Raw genomic sequence first — 22,085 nt, 5'->3', positions numbered from 1 at the left:
CCCATTCTATTGAATCCGGATCCAGTTGACGACTTGACCCGTTTTATCGAATGTAAGTATTCATTTTCGATTTTAGTTCAAATATTCTAGCCCGCTCGAAGTTTAGGGTTAGAGTTAACCCGAATCCGAGAACAAAATAATAATTAACGTAACCGACAACCCGAATCCGATAAGCCCGACAACGCTAGCCCGAAACCGATAGAGCTAGCCTGATTGACATCCCTAATTATGAGAGGTGTAAGAGTAACACTATTGGATCTTTTTCTTGGATTTTTGGGGGGTTTTGTACAGCTTTTGGCTGGGGTGGAGCTGAAGCGCTAATTATATTGTGGATTATGGTCCAAAAAATATTGTGGATCATGGTTCAAAACAGTGTTGTTTCTTTTAATGAAAAGAAAGAGGTAACCATTTGCATCGCCCGCGTCGTAATGTGTAAAGTAGCTTTATTTGTGTAACATATTCAGTTTCATTTTATATACACTATAGTTTCCTTTCAACACAACTACAGTTTCATTTCAATATAATTACAATTTCATTCGACATTATACACACAAATATGTGAAACTATTATTCAGTTTCATTTTATATACACTGTAATTTCATTATACCACAACTACAGTATCATTTCGATATAACTACAGTTTCATTGGACAATATACACTCAAATATGTGAAACTGTTATTCAGTTTCATTTTATATACACAACAGTTTCCTTTCAACAAAACTACAGTTTCATTTCGTTATTACTACAGTTTCATTCAACATTATACGTACACTTAAATATATGAAATTGTTATTCAGTTTCGTTTCATTTTATATACACTATAGTTTCATTACAACACAACTACAGTATCATTTCGATATAACTATAGTTTCATTGGAAAATAGACACTCAAATATGTGAAATTGTTATTTAGTCTCATTTTATATACAATGCAGTTTCATTTCAACACAACTACAATTTCATTTCAATTCAACTACAGTTTCATTTGATAATATAAAAACAAATGTGAAGCAGTATCATTTGAGATAAACTGTAGTTTTCTTTACGAAGCTCCGTTAAAATGTGACAGCAGCCGTTTCTTTACTTAAAGAAACGGTGCCGTTTTTGGACCATAGTTCACGATATAACTATTGGAACTAAAGAGTGAGGAGAGAACATGTATTTTTGCTAATAAGGGCATCCACAATAGATATTTTAGTGTGGTTTTTGAGTAGATTTTTGCTGAAGTGGAAGAGATAATGAAGAGAGAGAATGCTTGAGATTGTTGCAGGAAGGCTTGATTTTTGTCTCCAAAAGTGGGCTCTACCAAAATAAAGAAGCAATGTTGCTCAATCGCGTGAGCAGCATCAAAGTGCCCAGTCGAGTGAATACACAACACGCCCTCGATGGGAGCACTAGACTGCATTTTTTTTTAAGTTTTCTTTCCAGATTTTGTTTTTCTTTGTTTTTTTTTTCTTCCCTCTCATATACTCTTTCATAGTCGCACGTGTAAAAACTTGTCAAAATCTAGGTTATTGACGGAAAAATACACTCAAAATGCCTTTCTAAATTCCCTCATGTATATTCAAAATGTTCTCCCCTTTTATAGTGTCTCAGGAGGTGACCTTTTATAGTAGTCCGAGTGACCATTGAACTCAGCCTTGCTTTTATTACATTTAAAGTGCTAATAAATGAATAATAAATACCATAATTATTTCCTAATTGTTGCCATTCGTTATCTTCTTCCTCAATGTGCTTCATAATTACCTTTACTCTCTTCCATTAATGATCCATTAATGACTCCTTGAGAAAAACAAGCTAGACTTCACTGTTCTTTCGTGATCGACTTAAGGAGTCACTCGGTAGGTCGATTCCTCGTTGTTGGTGATTCTAGCAAGATTAGCATTAACCATCTTTGGCTTTGGCAAGACATATCTCTTTTTCTTGTCGCTTTACTCATCCTATCCTTCCGCCCGACCGACTCCTCCTAACCAGCTAAGTCGTCCGACCCACATACTCTGTAGATTGATCCACCCGACTCATCCATTCATCTGATTACTACTCCAACTTTCACTCGCTCGACCAATCATCCCGTGTCCTCCACTCACCTGGCCAATACGCCTGACTTCTTTACTCGCTCGGCCGATCATTCTGACTTCTCCATTCATCCGGCTAATATACCCGACATCTTTAATTTACTCGCTCGGCCGATCATTCTGACTTCTCCTACTCGACTACTCTCACCTCCTCATTAATTAGTTTCACCACCTTCTTGATTGGTTTCACCTCCTTTTTGATCGACCTGACCACATCAACCGTCCTGCACCATTTCACCCGACACATCTTCCCGCCTTGTCCTGGTCCTGGTCCATATCCCATCAGGTATGTTTATAAATATTTGAAAAAAATAGTGTCAAAATTCAAGGCAGATGAGCTTCAGAAGAGTCACGAGATTATTATACAAAATGTTTGCTCTAGACAATTTAGTAGATTTATTCAAGAAACCTCTTTTTACATTTTTTTGGAAAAATGTTTTTATATAAGGGGTGACATATACTTGAAGATTGGGTCTTAAAGACCAATAATTGTACTCTTTTGATTGAGTTTTGATATAAATTTCTTAATTAAAGTTTTTTAATGAGGCATCTAGTGAAGAATGAATGCACATACATCACATACTCTTTTTCTCAACTATTTTTTTTCTCATTGGTTTTTTTCTAATGAGATTTTAACGAGAAATGAGTATGATATAATAATGTCAGGGTGAGTGTTGTAAATAAATAATGTCCAATGGTATTATATTATGATTATAGGTCTTCATTCTTTATTAGATTGACTGATGAATAATAAAGGATTGATAGTTCTCTCTGTATCTAGTATCTATTCTCTACTTTACTGTATATTATTATATATGTCCACGCGAGGATAGGTTTGGTTTTACAACAACAATTTTTTTAAAAGAAATTAAAATCAAACGATATCATTTTACTCCATAGTACACACTGTTACATCGGCGGTGATCCATAATATAATTTGTCGCTGTGTCTCTTGAATAGATTGCTGCAACATCCTCTTCATGCTTTAATAAGAAGCCAAAGAATTAGAAGCCCAGGAACTTTTTCTCTTTTAAACATTCAACAACATCCTTAAGGCTCACATCAAAAGAAGTGAAGGTGATGCCCAAGCTCTTTGCCTTTCTCTGAGATACTTGGTATGTTCGTACTTCAGACAAGTCATCTTTATATCTATCACCAAGAAAAAAAAAAAAAATTCTTTTTAAATAAATTTCTTGTAATTTTTTGTTTTACCTAAGGACATTCCCATAAACAATTTCTTTACTTTTTAGCTAAAAATCTTACTTCTCAGGAATGGCAAGAGAAGGGTAAAGCTCGCCTACAATCTTCAAAACTTGAGAAGAGTGTATTGTTGTCCCAACCAAACAGTATCTTCCACTAGCAAATTGATAGTGTACTTAAGCCAAGACCCTAACTCCACCACAAAAGCTAGCTCATGAGTGGAGGTTTGGCCCCAACTTAAGTACCACTCCACAATCTCTTGTGGAGCTGATGTGGGATCGTATCACAGATTGTAACTCAAGTGCTTGGATATGTGCATTTATAACATCTCTAATATCAACAAAAGTATAGATTCCAGTAGGCATTACTTCCTTACCTGCGTGACATGACATTAATCATTGTATTCAGGCTGATAATAATGGTAAAAAAGAGTTAATACTCAATTTGATCATCGACTATAATGATTTTTATCAATTTAGTCTTAAACAATTTTTTGTGCTTAATTAAGTCATCAACTTTGGTAGTTTTCTTACTTTTTTAATTGAGTCATCTGTTAAAATAACTTGATAATTTCACTTCTATTAATATCCAATTCAACTATAGTAGTTTACCCAAGTCAGTCTTCGGCTATAGTAATTTTTATCCAATTTAGTCATCGACTACACTGATTTTTCTTAATTTAGTCATTATATTAATTCTAACCGTCGAAGACTCAATTTGGTAAAACCATCACAGTCGAGGACCTAACTAAGAACAAAATGTCTTTTAGGACTAATAAATCAAAAAAGAACAACTATAGTCGAGAACTAAATTGGGTATTAACTCGTAAAAAAATTATCATCACAACTTTTATCAACATAAGTTTAATTTGGTTCCTTTAATTTTTAAAAGAAATATTACCTTCTTTTATGAGGTCAAGAAACAATGCGTTTGAAAAGTTAAGAGTTGGGTGTAAAATAGGACCGATTACAATTGTAGGATGCAATACTACCAAGTCAATCCCATTTTCTCCTGCATATTTCCAAGCAGCTTCCTCGGCAAGGATTTTTGACAGGACATTCCATTGCTATAGTAATCAAAACCTCATATTAATTGGCATGAATTGTTTGATTATTTGTACTCAGGTTAGGGATATGACAGAAGATATGCACAAAAAAATTAAAACATTTACTAAAGAGACACAAACACACCTTTGCTTTCTCTGCATATTCTTTGTCTGAAAACCAAGTCTCATCTACTACTTCTTCGGGACTTATAGGATTTCTTTTAAACATAACTGAAGCTGTTGAGGATGTCACAATTACCCTTTTCACGGAAGCTGCTTTTGCACAAGATCCAAGAACATTTAGTGTCCCTTTTACTGCAGGATCCACTAGTTCTGCCTAAAACAGACAAAAAACATACGAAAATACAAAACTGGGTGATGATGAAACATGAGATTATTATGATTGGAAATATAAGTTGTAGGTTGCCTTCAAAGATTAAAACAAATAGAGAGTAATGAGGTAATATCAAATTTAGTCTTGACTATAGTGATTTTAATTTTTTTTGTTTTAGTCCTAAATGATTTTTTTGTGCTTAATTGGGTCTGGACTTTGATACTTTTGTTACAATCAAGAAAAAGTATTATAGTCGAAGATTAAGGGTGTGTTTGGAAGCCCGGAAAATGATTTCCGGAAATCATTTTCCGAGCTTGGGCTGTTTGGCAACCACTGGAAAACCCAATCAACGGAAAATGACTGGGTTTTCCGTTGACTAGGGAAAACAAGCTCATTTTGGCAGAAAATGACTTCCGCCAAAATTGGGTGGAAGTCATTTTCCGCCATTCATACGCAAGCGCCGAAAATTTCTTACGCAAATCCACATTTCCGGCAGAAATCGGAAACCAGAGCACGTGGTTTCCATCTGGTTTCCGCCGGAAACCGGGGGTGGGTTTTTTTTTTAATTAAAATATTAGTTTTAATATTAATATAAATATTTTAATATTTTAAATAAAATAATAAAAATGTATAATTATACAATTCTACTCAATTTCCAGAAAATGAACCAAACACACAAACACAGTTTTCCAAACTACATCCAAACATGGGAAATGAACTTATTTTCTGGAAAATGACTCATTTTCCAGAAAACATTTTTCAGAAGTCATTTTTCTACTTTCCAAACACAGCCTAAATTGAACATTAATAGAAGGGAAATTACAAGTTATCCTAACTGAGGAAGCATCAAAATCCAGGATCAAATTAAACACAAAAAATCATGTTGGATTAAATCAAGAAATATGAATTAATACTCGATTTGGCCCATCAACTATTAGGGTTTCACCACTTAGTTCTCGACTTTTAAACTTGCTTAATTTCATCTCAAACTGTGCAATTTTTACCAACAATTGTCCTTGGTCCAAACTAAAATAATCCTGATTGAGGATCATTTTGATTAACAATTGCATAGTTGGGGATAAAATTGAACAAGTTTAAAAATCGATGACCAAAGTGGTAAAATCCTAATAGTTGTGAAGGAACCAATCGAGCATTACCTCAAGAAAAATACTATAGTTGAGGGCTAAATTGGTATATAATAAGAGAGGAACACATGAAAGTTGACCTTAGTTGCAGATGGTGAAAAAGAAATAGGTGATGCTATGTGGAAAACACCTTGACATCCATTAATTGCAGGATCAAAAGAGGTTTCTTCAAGCAAGTCGGCTTCAAACAAATGCAGTCTTTCCTTGGCACCATCAAATGCAAGAAGATGAGCCACCTTGGATTGACTAAGATTGCGAACAGTGGCGTGGATGGTGTAACCACGGTGAAGCAAAAGCTTGATGAGCCAAGAAGCTATGAAGCCGGAGGCACCAGTCACGCATACCACCTTCATCTCCATGCTCATCTTCTTCTATACACTATTCTACCCAGCTATGCCGCTTTGGCTTTCCTTTCAAAGCTCCAGTTCCTGCAGCTAGTCTTAAAATAAATTTTAATTTGTTTGGATTGTTGTTCTTGGGCTTATGTATATGATAGGGAAATTGAAACTATACTTTTGGTTCCTACTTTTTTTTTTTATTAGTAATATTAGTACTATTACAAGGTAATATTTGTTCTATACTTTCTCTATCTATTGCAGTTCAAAGAGTCAATACCCCATCACCCGAGTACGTAGCATTCCCTCAATGAGAGCAACATATGTATCGCATGAGTATAAGATGTTTGGCATGGTAAGTTAATTTAAACAGATTAGTGTATTAATCGTTAATAACATTGCATCTTTAGTCCCCTAATATTATATAATTATTGAACTTCATTACTTTATGATGTTATTTTTATCATTTAGTTAGAATTAGTATTTATGGTTAAAAATGACGTACGTTTATTTGGACAAAATGAAACTTTAACTATGGATATTAATTCTAAATGACAATAATTAATAGCGTTATAAAAAAATTTTGCTAATATAATTTGATAATTATATAACATTAGTGGCTGAATTGAAAGTCTACATATTGACCATTAAAGGATTAAATATGTTAAAATTAATTAACAGCGACTAAATTTTAAAAAGTAAAAAATACTGGGCTAAAGGTGTTGTTTTCTTGCATTATAGCGACATGCCACCTATCCGACAACACTCACCAAACATTTGAATTTGATGACTAAAGAATCTTTAGTAAAGATTATTGAAATAGTATTATTAAGGTTGACATACAACAGTAAGAGAAATCATATGAACACTGTACATCTTTGGCGTGTTAGGCGGAAAGCACAAGTTAATGCAGGCTATATATAACGTGTGAGGAGGTCCACGTAGCATTGTAGATCTTAAATTGAAACAATGACATTTTGATATTTAAATTTGAACGGCCTACAAATAAGTCGAGCCGTTCGCGAGTGACTCGATCAAAGCTCAGTTCGGAATCAGTCAAGTTTGAACTCAAGCTGACTCATTATGTAATTGATAGCGTAAATGTAAACGGGTTTACGATTACGCTACGGATACGTGTGTTACGTGTGGTGAAGGATGCCGCTCGGCCGGTCAATCGGTCGCTCTACCGGTTGACGACTGAGCGGTAAGAAGCTATATCGCTCTACGGGTGACGAACAGTAACAAGGAGAGAACAAGAGAGACGAATGAGCAAATCACAAGTGTATTAGTGTAGTCCTGATGAGTCCTTCCTTTCCAGTGAGGGGAATGACCCCTCTTTATACAAAGTGGATTCACTATGCACATGGTGTCTGATATGCAAGTGGAGGGCATATGGGCTGTCACTCCGCAAAATGCGCATCGGTTTGCTCGAAGTGGTTGAGTTGCTCGAGGTGATGAAAACACGGATCCCCTGTTCCCGAAAAGTTGTCGGTCGTCACATCAAGCAACTGTCGCGCTCGTGAGCCTCCAATCCACAAGGTGTGTTGCTTCCGATCATGCGGCCGACGGACCGGGTGACCGTCGACGGACCGGTTGGGTGACCGTTGACGGACAGGTTGGGTGACCGACGGACAGGTGATTTACGGACTGACTAGTACATGTGCATATTTACCCATCAGTAATCAAGGAGAGCTCTAGGTCAAATATTTTAAGTTCGTAGCTCGTTAAGTCGCTCGTGAGCCATATTTTATATATGTACACGGGCGGAGCTACAATGAGAGCAGTTGGAACATATGTATGTGTGTATATATACACATTAGCAGCATAATAGTATGTGTACAAATTCTTGAAGAATTTAGCAGCTCCGTTAGTTGGAACTTTGGATATAACATGGAATTGCATGGGATCACATTCCACTAGCACTATTTTTGTATATTTTAGCTTCTTTAATTTTCTTTATTTTAACTCTTCCAACTCTTCAATAAATTAAATGTTTTTTTTTAACATCATTTAGTTAATGAAGCTTCTTTTCTTTATTTTAACTATTCCAACTCTTCAATAAATTAAATATTTTTTTAACATCATTTAGTTAATGTAGTTCACAAGCTTATATTATACTTCATCGTATTTGAACTAATTTAGAAAATTTTAAAGTTAATCTATTAAAAAGAAAATTAAAATTAAAGTATTTATGAATATTTTTTTTTGAGTACTACTGACTCTGTTGAATATAATGTCTTTTATATTCAAACTATTTTATCTAATTGATTATGTTTTATATTTTGTCATAAATATTTTTATAACATTTCAAAGTGTTTTAAAATTTCACCTTAGGGTCCTACCCAAGTATAGTTTTGACTTCTGATCTCCCCTAAATATCATGTAGTTTATCATAAATATTGTATTATAATTTATAATGTATTTTTTATTTGAACCATATTATAGTTGTTTGATATTTTGTCATTCACATTTTTAAAGTCATTTGAACTATGCGTCTACGCCCCCACTCACATAATTTTCTAGATCCACCCATGCGGTACTCGCCTTAGGCATTAAAACGATGCACTTTAAGTATACAAATCACGCACCTTGAGCTAAAAACATAAACCACATACCTAAAGTTTTTAAATAGTGCACCTTCAGTTGAGAATACACTGCGGACCTTAAGTACTCAAACCACACACCTTAAGAACACAAACCACGCATCTAAGGTTTTAAAATGACGCACCTTAAGTTTCAACAACTCACGCACCTTAAGCATACATATCACGCACCTTAAGTTTCAACAACTCACGCACCTTAAGCATACATATCACACACCTTAAGTAGGAAAAAAACATACATACATATAAGAAGGAAAACAACATACATACATACATACATACATGCATGCATGCATGCATGCATACATACATACATGCATACATACATAAAATTAAAATCTTTGCTTTTAAAATTAAAATTACACTAATTTAAGATTTTTATTAAGAATTGACCAGGGACAAAGATTCTCGTCCTTGCCTAATTTCTCACGGGGACGGGAATGGGACTATTTTCAATAGCCACACAGCAGCTCGCCATCGCCACTCCATTAGCCACACAGCAACTCACCATCGCCTCCACAACAGCTTCAACAAAACACTCGACAGTAGGCTGAGTAGGGTCACCCGTCGCAACACGGCGATTCGGTACTCCGGTGAGTAGTCGGCCCCAAGCAAGAAGTGCCTTCCCATTCGCAGCAAGGCAGTCCGGTAGTTTCTAGCTCGAGCTCGTACTGAAGTTGTATATGGAATGCATAGACAGTAATATTTTTATTTTTATTTTTTTCCTCATTTTTTATTCTATTGTTCAAAAGTAAAGAAGAAAAAAGATAATGAGTTTTATAATTACTAAAGATTTGAATCCAATAATATCATAACAAAAGTAAACAAACAAATATGATAATAGATATCAAATCTTATAATAGAGTACAAAGTCTCCAATTAAACACCACCTAAATAATTAAAACATCTATCCCTCCCTCAATGCCACCACATGAGTGAGAAGAAGCTCAAGAATTAGAAGATGAGGAAGTTTTTTTCTTTTAAACTTTCAATAGTATCCTTAAGGCTCACATCAAAAGAAGTGTAGTTGATCCCCAAGCTTTTTGCCTTTTCCTGGGATACTTGGTACGTTGCTACTGCAGGCAAGTCATCTTTATATCTGTGATTAGAAAATAAATTTTTTAAAAGATATATTTTCATAATTTTTTTTAAATTTTACCAAGAGCATCCTCAAAACCTCAAAAGCCTTAAAAACATTTATATAAATAATAATGTCTTTAGCTAAAATCTTACTTGTCAGAAATGGGAAGAGAAGGAAAAAGCCGGCTTGCAATCTTCAAAACTTGGGAAGAGTGCATTGTTATCGCAACCAAACAGTATCTTCCACGGGCAGAAGGTAACTCAAATGCTTGGATATGTGCATTTGCGACATCTCTAACATCAACAACAGGGTAGATTCCATTAGGTAATCCATCCTTACCTGTGTGACGTAACATTCATTAATTATTTTTATATTAATAGAAAAAATTCATCAAAATTTTAATGACTATAAATTTAATTTGATGCACTTTTCAATGAAATATTACCTTCTTTTACAAGATCTATAATGACTTTGCTTGTAGCATTAAGAGTGGGCTGCAGAAGTGGGCCAATAACAAGAGCAGGATGTAAAGAAACCAAGTCAATCCCATTCTCCTCTGCATACTTCCATCCAGCTTCCTCGGCAAGGACTTTAGACAGGACATACCATTGCTATAAAGAAAAAAAAAAAGAGTCACATAAATTAGAACAAATTAAAGTGTTTTGCTTATAATAAGGTTGTGTGGATCTCTTATCAAGTGTATATATGCATAATTACCTTTGCTTCTAAAGCAAATTCTTTATCTGTATACCAAGTCTCATCAATTACCGTCATTGGAGTTATAGGATCACGTTTGAACAAAATCGAAGCTGTTGAGGATGTCACCACTACCCTTTTCAAAGAAGGTGTTCTCACACATGATCCAAGAACATTTAGTGTCCCCTTTACTGCAGTATCCACTACTCCTACCTAAAATGTATATGATTTAGAAAAAAAAGAAAAAAAAAAAAAGAAAAAGTTAAACAAACAAAGGGGTATTAACATAATTAAGAAAAACAAATGGGTTGACCTTAGTTGCTGATGGTGATAAATCTACAGGTGATGCTGTGTGAAAAACACCTTCACATCCATTAATTGCATGATCAAAAGAGTTTTCCTCAACTAAGTCGGCTTCAAACAAATGCAATCTTTCCTTAGCACCATCTAATTCAAGAAGATGTGACACCTTACTTGGATCCTCTGCAATAATATAATATATACAAAACCAATGTATTTATGATTAGAGATATCTGATCAAATGTAGTCGCGTCTTTCCGTGCGATCGGTGCGGTATACACCACTATGTATACAAATATACAGAACTCAATGTTAGAAAATGCACAACAATAAAAATAAATAAAAACATTAAAAAACACACAACACACCCAAAATAATGCACCATAACTCCCCGGCCCCTAATTGTGTATTTTCAAACACTCTGTGGTGTAAATTTGTATACGTATGGTGTGCTTTTTAGTGATGCGTACCTAATGGTGCATATTTTTGTTGTGCATTTTCTAACATTGAGTTATGCATATTTGTATACATAGTGGCGCGGCCGCACTGACCGCACGTTAAGGCGCGGCCGCACCTAAACTCTCCTCTATAGATTAGATATATCAATTAGAGCACCTCGTTACCCTATCAGATTGTCAATCTTATTGATTGGGGCTTATCTAAAACCTTTAATTTCTCATAAATATATGTGAGAGGGAGTGAGAGAGAATTGAAAGACCATAATGAAACACATATATGAGGAGAAAAAGAGAGAAATAGGTAGGGGACTGACTGAGGTTTCGAACGGTGGCATGCACAGTGTAACCACGGTGGAGCAAAAGCTTGACAAGCCAAGAAGCTATGTAGCCGGAAGCACCGGTGACGCATACCACCTTCCCCTCTCCGCTCATCCTGGCCTCTTCTTTTAGATGATAAGTAGTCATATCTAGCAGCTTTGTCAACTTATATACTCACGCCACATCATATATGATACAAATTAATTAATTGACAAGTCTTTATGTGGTTAATTATTATTGTAATTTATGTCCTACGTGAATTATCCCTATCACCGGTGAATTATTAATAAGAGTTTATTACCGAAATGGTCCCTCGACTATTGCGAAATTACCAATTTGGTCCTCGATAATTTTTCGTGTCCAATTTAGTCCCTCGACTTTGAAATTTTTAACCAATTTGGTCCTCCGTTTATTTTACCGTTAAACATCCGTTAAATCGGGACCAAATTGGTAATTTTGCTATAGTCAAGGGACCAAATTGGTAATTTTTCAATAGTCAAGAGATCATTTCAGTGAAAAATTAGTTACCGATTTGGTCCCTTGACTATTGAAAAATTACCAATTTAGTCCTTTGACTATAGCAAAATTACCAATTTGATCCTGATTTAACGGATGTTTAACGGTAAAATAAACGAAGGATCAAATTGGTTAAAAATTTCAAAGTCGAGGGACTAAATTGGGCATGAAAAATTGTCGAAGACCAAATTGGTAATTTCGCAATAGTCGAGGGACCATTTCGGTAATAAACTCTATTAATAATGTAAATGTTGCATTTTAATTTTCAGAACGTGACAATATTGCCTATTTTCTTAGAAACATCGTTGTTATTGGAAGGAGAATAAACGTAGAATGAAAAATGGTGGAAAAAACTTTGTCTTCAAACAGGAAAAATGATAGGTAATCACATTTATTTACATCACTAATAATTTAAGAGAAGGGTAATATATGTCACGTTTTGAAAATGAAAAACAGCATCTACACCACTAATAATTCAAATGTAACATTGATAATTGTCATATTCTGAGGGCATAATAAATTGTAATTTTCCATTATTCATATTCTCGGTTGCACTATAATATTAATACTATTGAGAGCCTTTAGCCAGTCGAAAGATATACATTATTCGTATTTACTAGAACCATTATTTAGCCTAATAATCAAGTGATCGCTTATCTCTAGCACTATTTGGTCCGAATCTCAATAGGTATATTTGAATGTCCGAATTGAGAATTATACATGTAATCTTCTATTATTTAGTCTATTTTTATCCTGGTAATGTTCTATCACTTTTAGCAAGGCGTTTGGTTGGAGAGAATTTCAATTCCATTCCCACTTAATTTCAAAGGTAACTAAATTCTTTAGTTTGGTGGAAGAAAATTGCAATTCCGTGGAATTACAATTTCCTAATTTTTATGGAATTAGAATTTCATGGCCCCCTAGGATTTTAATTCCGTGACAAAATTACTCCTCCTTTTTTAAACTTAAAATTAATGTCTGCCCTTCCTTTCTAGATGATAGCGTGTATTATTTTTCGACTAATATCAACAGAGAACGTCGTTTCTGAGCAATAATCATTTTAGGTCAACCTTAATCAAGTATGTTTTCTCAAAACTCTCAAGTATTTAAATTTGATGTGTATATAGCATATTTGCCTACATTTTGAAAAACAAAATTTTGAATTTAATATGCATGTTATACTTTTTGGGTGTTGGAATATGCAAACGGGTCCAAGAGATACTTGTCATATAAGATGATTAATAACAACAACAATGGCATTTTGCACTTTATAATACTTATTTCCTTTCAATTCTCATGTATACCAAACATTGGAATTGAAATTCCCAGTAATTTTATTCCTGCAAATCAAACACTGGAATTTAAACTCTCACTTTAGTCCTACATTATTCTTTTCCCATGGAATTACAATTCCTTTCCCACATAATTCATTCCCTCTAACCAAACGCCAAAAGTTAGTCTTATCACCAATTATCATATTTTAATTCACCTAATATTATTACATCTCAAGCACTTTGCCCTTAATTGGACCGGCCCGGTGTAAACGGGAATTAATTTAAGTATGGTACGAATTTAAAGGTATCTCCTACAATTAAGGTCGGTTCAAGATAGCTCGTGGTTTAAAAAAAAATAACAATAATACCTTTAAAAAATATTGGGCCCCTTCCCGATAAGGCAAGGTGAGGCCTGAAATAAAAGTTTACAATAAGACACTTGAAAGGCTATATATGGCAAGTCGATCTCTCAAGACATGAAAGCATTTAATTTTTTTTTCTTTTAAATAGAATCTAAAGTGACAATGTTACATAAACTTGTAATCTCATCACATTGCTAAGATGCGAAGGTCTTAGAATTATAACATGATTTTAGATAACTATAAGATTATTATTATTATTATTATTATTATTATTTTTTTTTTGAAAATCATGGTAAAATGAAACAGTATTAAAGCAGCCATACATAAATTCTAACATCAAATAGTTCGGAAATTTTGCATTGAACTTGATTAACACCATGAACAGAAGATATCCATTACCACAAGTCCACAAATTTGCCTTTGTGTGAATTAAAATTCAAGATTAATTATTGGATTTATTGCTTTGTGAATTATGAGTGTGGAATTATTTCTTTGCCTTCAAATTTGACTCTTGTCACCAAACTAAATACTCCATGTTATTGGTAATTTAGATCAAGTATGCCATCTTATTGGTAATTTAGATCAACTATGCCATCTATCGCGCGCTATATGATTGAGTCTATAATTCAATTATAATTAATTGGAATACTAAAACTATCATTTTATCTCCTTGAATTAAAACCTGCTGGTTGGAAAAACATATACTACCTTATAAAAAATTATGAATAAAAAAAAAAAAAAGAAAAGCAGATAATATAGTATAACTAAAAAGATAATTATGTATATGTTGCAAAACAAAAATTTATGTAAAATCACCGGATATATAATATGTTGAGTAAAAATGTACTCCCTCTCAGTCCCGAATTATCTGTCCGATTTGCTTTTGGCACAAATTTTAAGAAAGTAAAAAGAAGTTAACTCGTTTTCCCTCTTTGCCCCTGTACTTAGAGACAATTTTGCTACAGTAAATTCCTTCATCTCAAATCGTATCATCTGAATCTGGACTCTGGAGTTTTCTTCAATAAATTAAAATCATCATCTCTACTTTTCCTGATAAAAAAACGAAAAGAAAAGGAAAAAAAAAAAAACAAAAAACATAGAGTAGTGGTGTTTACGAATAGATCTATGGGTATTTCAGAGAGTGATGGAATTGATACTTCACAAAATTGATCGGAGATTGAGATGGTGGCGACGTTGATTTAAGATACGATGAAGGCGGCTAATGTTCCTGTGGAGTCATACTAAGGTCCAATCTCTTCGCGAAGCTTTGTGAGAAGAGGAATATTGGGGATCTCATCTTGAGCGTAGGCACTAGCGGCGGCGACGCTGTTGTTGTTGCTGCCGGGGGTGCTGCCCCAACCGTTAATGCTCCGGCTGCGGAGGAAAAGAAGGAAGAACCAAAGGAAGATAACAACGACGACATGGGATTCAACTTGTTTAACTAGGATGGAGGGTTTACTAGTTTTGATAGATTTTTGTTTCTTGTTCACATTGACACTTTCAAGTTCTGAAGAGAATTACTCCATTGTTTAGTTTTACGAGATTCATCTTTGTGGTATGTGGACCTGTATTGTCTAATAATCTGAGTGGATGCCAGCTATGGGCTATTAATGAGTATAGAGCAATTGTGATAAAAGTTAAAAAGGGTAAAATTGGAAAGTAAAAGAATAATTATGTTCATTTTTAGAAAGTGGACAATATTTTGGGACGGACAAAAAAGGAAAGTAAGACAGGTAAAATGGGACGGAGGGAGTAGTATTTTTTTTTTTTTTGAAAATAAAAGTAGCTATTCCAATAATTCATAACATAAAACGTTTACATCAATTATCAATGAAATGGTAAATCATTCCTTATAGTCAGACATAGAAACAACTTTTCTAACTATGCTATAGAAAACTTGAATCGCAGACTGTTTCATAACTATGAAGCTATGTTCCTTCAGGGAGCTTAAAGCTTCTTCAAAGATCTGGGTCTTCGTCATCATTCTTTTTTGCTCGCCCAGGATAAGATCAACACTTGTCGAAACCAAACTAAACGATTTATGCTAATGAAAATGAAAAGCTCGTGAAAGTAACGAGAGGAAAAATGCTCGTGAAACTAACGAGAGGAAAACACAATAATAGAGAAAAAAAAGTGGTAAAGTCAAAGTAGGGTTGGGAGTTCAAGACTACCAACACAAACCCCAATACCTACATACTATTATTTTATTCAAAGGGAGAGAAAACGGAAGAAGAAGATCTGTGGCGGTGGTCGGAGGCGGACGGAACTGCGACGGTGGTCGGGGCAGAAGAAGAGCGAGAGCAAACATGGAAGGTGACCAAAACTGCCGACTCAAAGCTCCATTAGAGCTCCGGCCAGAGGCCAGCGGTGGAAGCCGAAGTTGAGCAGCACATAAAGGCTTTTGTTTTAGAGAGAAAAGGGAGGCAGCATTAGGGTTTCTTCTAAATGTAGTATTTTTTAAATTATATTTCAATTGAAAATCTCTACTTATCATGGTTGCAGTAGGCGCTAGGCGGGCGGTATAATAGCGCCTAGCGCCTAAGCGGTACCTAGGCAGCGACCTATAAACACAAAAAAATAATTCATGTATGTGGGTGTTTTGAATACTACTGACTCTATTACAATGCAGTATCTGTTCATAACTACTTTCTCAACCTATTGAAGCACAAGAATCAGCATTGCCTCCACTGAGGCCACCTCCTGTATAAAGGGATGGGTTTGATGCCACTGGACCACAAGGTCCTTGGCTATTACAATATTATTTATAATAGGCTAGAATAAAAATAAAAGGATATAGTTGTAATTTGATTCTAATCTATAATAAAGGAAATTAATGTAACATAGTAATTTGCATATATTAAGGACTCCTAATCATGGTAACCCAGTAAAAGTTATTGTGTGATCTTTTTGTTTGAATGTAACACAGAAGTCGAAAGAAAAGGAAAGAAATTCTCACAGCCAACCAGGAGACCCCATGGCCAGCAACAATACGGGTATGTATGTATTAAAATGGATATGTTGAGTTTTACAATGGTTCGCGGTGTGTGCGTCCGAGGGTCATGGTGTGTGCATGGGTCTGGATAATTTGTGGTTAGGCGCTGTATGCTATATGCGAATTACATTATGCAATTTTGCGTCCATTAATGCAGTTAGTGTTGGTTGGTTTTACGATTTTTGCTGATAACTGTATGCGTTAGTGGTTTACCCGGATGGTAAAACTCCAATTGGCGGTAGTGGAATATGTAGTTTAGGTTTAGTTGGTGTGTGCGTTGTAGGTTGATGGTGTGTGCATACGACTGGGTAGTTTATGCTTGTTCGGAGGTTCTTTTATGCGAATTACATTATGCCATTTTTCGTCTCCATATGGAGTTTTTCATGTTTGATTTTGGTATTTGATTAGTAAGGGTTTGCGTTAATGTTATAGCGGGTGGAAAGGTCCCAATTTACAGCGTTGTAATATAAAATTCATGTTGACGTGGTGTGTGCATGCGTGAGTGGTAGTATAACACCCCGGCTCGGCTGTACCGAACAACCGGAGTAGTTACCGCCACACCTAGACTAAACCCAATCACATAGGATTCGTTCTAGGTGCACAGGCTAAAGATAAGGATACTGCATTATATCAACATAACCATCAACTTAAAATGCATTTTCATAGCATCAGTAAAGTGTGGCTGAACTAGCTACCGAAAGAACCAAGGTTTTAAAATACAGCCCATCAAAAGAGTTAAGCTAGACCCAACTTTGCTAGTCATTCTAGAACTGGCATAGCTACAAAAGATATATATACACAAAAGATTAGACTTGACTCCCCCACCCTAGACACTACTTAGTCTAACGAGTGGTACACCAGGCCAGTGTAGGTACCCCAAACGACGTGCCACTCACCCTCAAACCAGGTGATGTGGTCCAGAAACTTGCAAGTATTAATATACATCATCCACTCATCGTGATAGTCTGGGGGACTCGGGTCCCACGGGTAGGGATAGCGAACCACAAACTCAAGAGGATCACTATCGGGTAAGATCTCTATGGGATAAAACCCATAGCTAGCTTGGATGACGTCAAAGGGACACAACGGCTCGACAGGGGCCGGGGACCAAACCGGTACCGCCGGAGAGACAGCAGTGGGAGCAGGATCAGGAGTACAAGTCAGTACAGGAGGATCTGGTGCATAGCCGGGGGCGTACGGGTCTCCATCAAGTATGTTCTGGGCATAGTCGTCGTAATCTAGTACCGGGAACTCGAACTCCGATGGATCGGAGTCCACTGGGCTCCATGAGCCCACACTAGATTCCATCTGATAAAGGACACAATGAAGTGTAGTTAGCACGACGGCTAAGTAAGGAAATCCATTGTCACTCGAAAGTAAACAAAGGTTTCAAAATAACACAATACTTAATACTGTAAACTTTACCCATCCGTTGCAATCTACCTGCACTCAGATTAACAACAAAAACAGTACAATATAGTGTATGAGTGCCATCAACATATAATACTTTCATCTCCGAGAATTCCATCATTTAATTCAAAAGTGAGTTCAACAACGCACTCTATACTGTTCAGAACTCGCGACATTTTATTCTTCAATCTAGTTACGGAGTAACTAGATTTTACATAGTTAGTAAAATTACTTAGTTTCTCTCTGGATAAGTGTAGGGTGGTCTTAGAATGTTTCAAGAACCTCGGGCCGCGGCACTTATGCCTCCCGCAGGTCAAACATCCCAATAACTTCGGGGCCCCGGCTCACAAGCCTCCCGCGAAGTCAAACATCTCAATAACTTTAGGGCCCCGGCTCACAAGCCTCCCGCAAAGTCAAACATTCCACTAACTTCCGGGCCCCGGCTCATAAGCCTCCCAAGAAGTCAAACATCTCGATAACTTTCGGGCCAAAGCCTCCCAAGAAGTCAAACATCTCGATAACTTTCGGGCCACAGCCTCCCAAGAAGTCAAACATCTCGATAACTTTCGGGCCACGGCTCCCGCAGGCCTCCCGTAAAGTCAACATTTCAATAACTTCCGGGCCCCGGCTAGCAAGCCTCCCAAGAAGTCAAACATCTCGATAACTTTCGGGCCCAAGCCTCCCAAGAAGTCAAACATCTCGATAACTTTCGGGCCAAAGCCTCCCAAGAAGTCAAACATCTCGATAACTTTCGGGCCACAGCCTCCCAAGAAGTCAAACATCTCGATAACTTTCGGGCCACGGCTCCCGCAGGCCTCCCGTAAAGTCAACATTTCAATAACTTCCGGGCCCCGGCTAGCAAGCCTCCCAAGAAGTCAAACATCTCGATAACTTTCGGGCCACGGCTCCCGCAGGCCTCCCGTAAAGTCAACATTTCAATAACTTCCGGGCCCCGGCTCGCAAGCCTCCCAAGAAGTCAAACATCTCAATAACTTTCGGGCCACGGCTCCCGCAGGCCTCCCGTAAAGTCAACATTTCAATAACTTCCGGGCCCCGGCTCGCAAGCCTCCCAAGAAGTCAAACATCTCAATAACTTTCGGGCCACGACTCCCGCAGGCCTCCCGTAAAGTCAACATTTCAATAACTTCCCTCCCGCAGGCCTCCCGTAAAGTCAACATTTCAATAACTTCCGGGCCCCAGGCCTCCCGTAAAGTCAACATTTCAATAACTTCCGGGCCCCGGCTCGCAAGCCTCCCAAGAAGTTATCATCTCAACAACGTTATCCAGAAACTAAGGTTTTCAAAACATTCTTTCTTCCTTGCGTTTGATTAATATATTCATGTGATGACTCAAACAATCATTCTTATCCAAATGTATTTTTAAAATACACATATTTGTCAATGGTTTTTCACCATGAAAAATTCCAAGTGATAAGAGTCACATTTATTTCTTAAATACACAATTTTTCTCCAAGTAATGACTATAATTACAAAAATAGTATTCGAGCTTTCAAAAATTTACTCGGTTGCCCGTAGGCCTTCCAAACGTCATAACACTCGGGAATAAAAACATCGGGGAAAAGTTCGGTCGAAAACGAGTCCGCGTCGCGCGGACTCGCGGTTGCCCGCAGCAGCGAACGCACGACGGACGCGTACGTCCGAGCCGCGTCCACTGGTTCGGCAAATGGCACCGAAACTGGGCGCCCACGGACGCGCAGAGGACGCGCGTCCGTGCCCGCGTTCGGCCTCTAGGCCGTGACGCCGAAACTCCGCCCGCGTCCGGCCTCTCGACCGTGACGCCGAAACTCCTGGGCGTCGATGGACGCGCGTCCAAGGCCGCGTCCACTCGATTCTGCCCACTTCGGGCAGAAAAATGGGGTTGTAACGTCCCGATTTTCGACTATTTTCACAAGTACAAGCCTACAAGGACGTAAACACAGCATATTCATGCATAAATCAACTATGAACATGCATACAAAAATTACAAAATAATCAAGATGTAGTCTTTTGAGCCAACTTGTAGATCCATAAACTTAACACGTAATTTTTAAATAAATCCTAGTCACATAATTTACTAGCATTTGATCACCTTCAAGTGACTACACCAACTTAAGGGATTCCTAACCTCTCTAGAAGATTTTAAAACCGTAGAAAGTTGATGATCTTCTCCTTCAAACCGTTCACCAAAGACCCTAATAGAGCACTTGAGTTGGAGAGATAGTTAGGGAGTCCTTGGTTCACAATGTAGAAGACTAAGATTTCCTTTCTCTTCTTTTCCTTCTAATATTTTCGAAAATGGAGATGAGAGTGGGTATGATGAGAAGTTTTGGATGATGGGAAGTTTAGCTTGTAGCTTAAGGGATCAAGTATATCATTCCCATACTTCTTATGACAAGCATTAATTAAATTTACCATGTGGTAATTAAGGATGACACTTGTCAATCTCCCATGGTGGCTCTTGAAGAGTAATATTTACTTTGCCAGTTTGGGGTTAAATCAGATAAAGGTTCGGAGGATTATAACTTAATTCGGGAAAATTCTAACACCAAAATTATCCTAAAAATAATCCCGTCAACATCCACTAAAATTGGGAATTTTTCGGTATTTCGCGAAATATAGGTACGAAGGTCTGTAACAATTTTTCCCTTACAGTCCGTTTAAATTTTCACTTGAACTAACTAGAAAGTTCAGGCTTAATCGTATCATACTTAATAATCTATCTTCTAGGAAAAATTCGAACTGTATAAGCATCCTTTAAAATTTTACGGTTCGTGACCGGTATGTAAATCGCAGCTTATTAATAACTAGTCTAAAAAAAAATTTCTTTCGAACACCGAGAGACCTTCTCGTAAATGTCATAGCTTAAAAAAAAAACTTTCGAGTCTTAACTTGGTCGGAAAAATCGAGGGGTTACAGGTAGCGTGTGCATAACTCTGGAATTGTAATATATATTTTAAGTTAGGAGTAAGCACTAAGGTGTTTGGATTTGTGAGTATGGTCGTGTGCGTATTTTTTGGTTTTGATTTAGCATTCTGATTTAATGCACAGACAGTAGAAGGTAATTGTATAGACCGAATTAGAGTTGAGTGTTATTGTGCACAGACAGCTACACTGATCCACACAGAGAGCCGCAGTAAATAATTAGTTCATGTTAATCGTTGGGAAATACCCTTTTATGAGATCGAAGTAGTGTGCGCGTATGCACCTCAACGTGTGCATGTTCCTGGTATTACAGTACAGTTATTATGGCATATGTACTTTATCCATGGAATTTATATAAATAGGTGTGTGCAGTTTAGTGGTCTGATGTACACACCTGCATGTGCACAGGTAACACCATATGCACCATATCTCAAACATATGTGATTATTAATAGAGATCATCATATCTCAAAAATCACTACAGTAAATTCCTCATATTGTTGCAGTCATGCACACACTAATTTCCTAATATGTAAGCACAGACATAGGCGCGTGTGTCGTCAGGCACTCGGGCTCAGGCGTGTGCAACAGTCTAATTGTATTTGTGTCTTGATTGTGGTTCTTTTTTGGTGCGTGTGTGCCCGATATTGATGATTTGTGCAACTGTGTTTGGATGTACTAGGTGCGTAATAGGGGGTTTGGTTTTAAGTAATTGCAGTAGGTGCGCGGATGTTCATTTAGGGTTCACTTAATATTTAACTACACATACACGACTAGTTTGATTTGTTTCTTGCGAAGTGTGTGCATTTGGCATAGGTGGTGTGTGCAAAAGTCTTAGTAGGCTATAAAGGGTTTGGAATGTTTTGTTTTGCGCAGAACTTTTACTTTGTTTGTGATGCATAGGTGAGCGCGTTTGTGAAATTAGACGTGTTCAATACTATGAGACTTGTCTGGGGTGTGTGGATCACGTTAAGTTGGTAATAAAAGGTTTGTTTTGCTCGGAACTTGTAATTTGTT

General features: G+C 36.7%; 2 protein-coding genes across 2 annotated transcripts; both read right to left on the bottom strand.

The window, feature by feature from the left end:
* Window positions 1-2,756: 2,756 nt before the first annotated feature.
* On the bottom strand, window positions 2,757-6,213 carry LOC116030095 (cinnamoyl-CoA reductase 1-like). The gene is made up of 6 exons (XM_031272221.1): window positions 5,884-6,213; window positions 4,470-4,661; window positions 4,180-4,345; window positions 3,568-3,655; window positions 3,343-3,441; window positions 2,757-3,228 (listed from the first exon to the last, which is right to left on the bottom strand). Exons 1-6 carry the CDS (start codon window positions 6,166-6,168, stop codon window positions 3,084-3,086), a joined length of 975 nt encoding a protein of 324 aa, XP_031128081.1. The 5' UTR covers window positions 6,169-6,213; the 3' UTR covers window positions 2,757-3,083.
* A 3,311-nt stretch (window positions 6,214-9,524) lies between these two features.
* Window positions 9,525-11,835, bottom strand: LOC116030087 (cinnamoyl-CoA reductase 1-like). The gene is made up of 6 exons (XM_031272213.1): window positions 11,591-11,835; window positions 10,832-11,001; window positions 10,540-10,731; window positions 10,268-10,433; window positions 9,975-10,161; window positions 9,525-9,840 (listed from the first exon to the last, which is right to left on the bottom strand). The coding sequence occupies exons 1-6, from the start codon at window positions 11,739-11,741 to the stop codon at window positions 9,696-9,698; spliced, it is 1,011 nt and encodes a 336-aa protein (XP_031128073.1). The 5' UTR covers window positions 11,742-11,835; the 3' UTR covers window positions 9,525-9,695.
* Between the last annotated feature and the right edge of the window lie 10,250 nt (window positions 11,836-22,085).

This window comes from Ipomoea triloba, chromosome 9 (assembly GCF_003576645.1).
Source record: "Ipomoea triloba cultivar NCNSP0323 chromosome 9, ASM357664v1".
Lineage (NCBI taxonomy): Eukaryota > Viridiplantae > Streptophyta > Magnoliopsida > Solanales > Convolvulaceae > Ipomoea > Ipomoea triloba.
The sequence above is the reverse complement of the archived record's forward strand: the minus strand, read 5'-3'. Positions and strand labels throughout refer to the sequence as shown.